Source organism: Fonticula alba (assembly GCF_000388065.1).
Source record: "Fonticula alba strain ATCC 38817 unplaced genomic scaffold supercont2.8, whole genome shotgun sequence".
Lineage (NCBI taxonomy): Eukaryota > Rotosphaerida > Fonticulaceae > Fonticula > Fonticula alba.
Window position 1 is genome coordinate 545,437 of NW_009242978.1, and position 3,361 is coordinate 548,797.

Below are 3,361 nucleotides of genomic sequence, written 5' to 3' on the forward strand. Positions count from 1 at the left end.
GAGAGAGAGAGAGAGAGAGAGAGAGAGAGACAGGGAGAGAGAGAGAGAGACAGGCAGAGAGAGAGAGGGGCCCGGCCAGCGGTGCGCGGGGCCAAGGATGGCGGCCCGGCGCCACGCCCCAGGCCGGCCGGAGATGCGCGATCGGGACCCGGGCGATCGGGCAGGGCCCGGGTCAAATGCCAACCCACAATGTCGACGGGTGCCGTCCGTGAGCCCCGGAGAGCATCCACCGCCCGGGGCCAAGCACACAATCACGGCCGGACAAACGGGGAGGTATACTTCCAGTGCCTGGCCGTCGTTGGACCCGGGTGGCGGCCCGGCATCCCGGCCCTCCTCCCTCCCCCGCTTCGCCCCGCCACTGGCCTCCGGTCTCTTCATCCCCACTTCTCTCTTTCCCTCCCCCTGCTTCCCCTCTCGCCGCCCTCTTTCCTCCGTCGCGTGCTGTGGTGCCACCTTGGACCGCTCGCGGCCTGCTGCCTTCCGATGTTCCCTGGGAGGCGCCATCCCTCCGCGGGGGGGGCTCCGTCGCCTTCGGCGGCCTGGTCGCCCCGAGTGCGCCTTTCACGCCTGGCGACCGGGCCCGCCAGCCTGGTGGCCATCTTCGCCCTGGTGCTGCTGAGTGGTGCGCCGCTGAAAAGGCGAGGTCTCCTCCTTTCCTCGTCTCCCCTCCCGCTCCTCCTCCCCTCCTCCCTCCCTCTCTCTCTCCCTCTCTCTCTCTCTCCCCCATCCCTTGTTCCCTCGCATGGGCATGCGCAGATACCCCGTCCGCCTTTCCCCGCCGCCCGGTGCCGAGGCACGTCCACTCACCCGCGAAAGGGGCCATTATTGCGCCCCGCCGCACATCGCGCCACAGGCGCCCTCTTCTTTCGATGCTCTTTCACCAGCACCGGCTCGGTGACATCGCAGGTGCCGGCCTCCCCCTCCGAGGAGGCGGGCTTGCCAGTCATCGATGTGGTGTACACCTGGGTGAATGGCAGCGACCCGGCGCATCGGCAATCCCTTCGGGAAACACGCGCCCTCCTGCTGGGAGCCACCGAACAGGGTGCGACATTGACCACTACCCGCCGCCGCCGCCACCGCTCCCTCCCCTCCCTCCTCTGCCTGTCCCTTGCATTTCGCTTGTCAGCCCCTTCTCACTCGAAATGCATGGGCATGTGTCCTCCTCTTGTGTAGAGGAGCAAAAGGAGGACGGGAACCGCTTCACCGACCACGAGGAGCTGCGCTTCTCCCTGCGCTCGATCGAGCGCTTTGCGCCCTGGGTACGCACGGTGCGTTTGGTGACCAACGGCCAGGTCCCTCACTGGCTCGACACCACAAATCCCCGGCTGCGAGTGGTCACGCACGAGGAGATCTTCCGCAGCCCGGAGCACCTGCCGACATTCAGGTGCGCGATGATGTCCCGCCTGCGGCGGCGGCGGCGGCGGCGGCGGCGGCGGCGGCGCCGATCCACCGGCGCCCGGGATCCCTCGACCTGCGGATTAACATTCCTTGCGGCCATGGCCATGGGCCTCCATAACACACACACACACACACACACACACACGATCGTGCAGCTCCCCCGCCATCGAGGCCAACCTCCACCGGATCCCAGGGCTTTCGGAGCACTTCCTCTACCTCAATGACGACGTGCACTTTGGCGATGAGGTCTTCCCGGATGACTTCCTGACCGAGTCGCGCGGCCAGCGGGTCTTCCTCACCTGGCCGATTCCCAACTGTGCAAGCGGCTGCCCGCATCTGTGGCTCGGCGATGGGACCTGCCAGCCGCAGTGCAATGTGGCCCGGTGCAACTTCGACGCGGGCGACTGCCTGAAGGGACACCCGAGCCCGGCGCCGGCGCCCCTGGCCGAGGGGTATCGCACGCGTGACGCCTTCGGCGACTCGCTGGCCTTCGTCAATGTCCGCCTGTCGCAGGTGTATGGGCCCAAGATCCGCCGGGCCGTGGCGCACATGCCGCACCTGATCGATCGGCGTGTGATGGCCGATCTGCAGACCGTGTGCGTGAGCACACCCACCCACCCGCCCGCCCCGCCGCCCTGGCCTGCCCGTGGTCCTGCCGGGGCTTGGCCCTCCCCTTCCCCCGCCCTCCCTGTCGCTCCTTCCCTCCCCCTTGGTGTGTGTGTGTGTGTGTATCTGCGCCAACTGACGCTGTGGCTTCCCTCCCCCTATCTCCCTTCCCCCCACTGTGTCTCTTCCTCCCTCTTCCTGGGTTGCGGGACTCGCCCTTTTTGGGAGGGGGGCGCAGCTTTCGCGACGAGTTCGACCAGACCTCCTCGCACCAGCTCCGCCACGCGAAGGACATGCAGTTTGCCTTCGCCTACTTCTACTTCCTGATGGAGCACACCCGTCCACCGAAGGAGGTGGCCGACGAGCTGATCCGCCAGATCGCCGCCTCGGGCCACCGGTGCGTTGTGTATCCGTGCTCGATGGCCCCACCGCCCCTCCCCTCTGCGGCAACGGTCCGAATCCGGGCCAGTGCGCTGACTTTCGCCCCCCTGGCCGACCCCCCTCCCCTCCCCCCCTCCCCTTCATGGGATTGTGGCTGGCCCCACGCGCGGGCCGCTGCAGCTTCCTCACTGTTGATGATATGTACCGGATTTTGCAGATCCTGGCCCCGTCGGCCGCGGCCGACCGCGACATCCGGCCTCTGGTGGCCATGTTGCACCAATGCTCGGCCAGCAGCCCGGGCGAGGACCCCGGCGATCGGCTGGCCTTCCTTGCCGCGCCTCCCGGTGACTCGCAGTCCCTGAGCCGGGAGCAACTTTTGGCCATGGCCGGGCCCCGGCCCCATGAGGCGCCAAATGCTCTGGCCTACTTCTGGAGAAGCCCGCCGGAGGCCCTGGCGTGGCCGCCGGTTCCGGTGGCTGCGCTCCCGGACTGCCCGGCCTTTCGCGAGCGCCTGGCCAAGTCCATCGGCAAGACCCGCAAGTACAAGTGCGTTCCCCTGGCCGCGGTCCCTGCCTGCCTGCCTGCCTGCCTGCCTGCCTGCCTGCCTGCCTTTGTGCGACTCGGACCAATCATGACTCACCCCCTCGCCCTCGGCCAAATCGCGGTCCTCGCCTGCTCCGGCCCGCGGCCGGGAACAGGCATGAGTCCGCACCGGAGAAGGACGTCTTTTTCTACATGGTCAACAACAACCTGGATAAACTCCGCGAGTCCCTGGACTCGCTGTCCTTCTCTCCGCGCAAATTCGTGTGCCTGAATGACGACCTGGATGCCGGGGCGCCCGGCTACGAGGAGGTAGGCACCAGGGCACTGGCCGTTGCCCCTTCTTTGCCCTCTTTACTCGCCCCCCGGGACCCGTTGACCTGTCAACATACCTATTCACACGGAATCCCGGCATTTCTGACACACATATGACTTT

The 3,361-nt window shown here is 67.3% G+C and overlaps 1 protein-coding gene across 1 annotated transcript in view; it reads left to right on the forward strand.

Annotated features, from left to right (window-relative positions):
• Nucleotides 1-325: 325 nt before the first annotated feature.
• Nucleotides 326-3,361, forward strand: part of H696_04778 (hypothetical protein) — a 3,551-nt gene continuing 515 nt past the window's right edge. Inside the window, exons 1-7 of the mRNA XM_009498642.1 lie at nucleotides 326-622; nucleotides 854-1,042; nucleotides 1,174-1,384; nucleotides 1,554-1,994; nucleotides 2,243-2,401; nucleotides 2,566-2,931; nucleotides 3,084-3,237. Coding sequence (XP_009496917.1) covers nucleotides 484-622; nucleotides 854-1,042; nucleotides 1,174-1,384; nucleotides 1,554-1,994; nucleotides 2,243-2,401; nucleotides 2,566-2,931; nucleotides 3,084-3,237 — 1,659 coding nt within the window. The 5' untranslated portion in view covers nucleotides 326-483. The remainder of the gene's footprint in view (nucleotides 623-853; nucleotides 1,043-1,173; nucleotides 1,385-1,553; nucleotides 1,995-2,242; nucleotides 2,402-2,565; nucleotides 2,932-3,083; nucleotides 3,238-3,361) is intronic.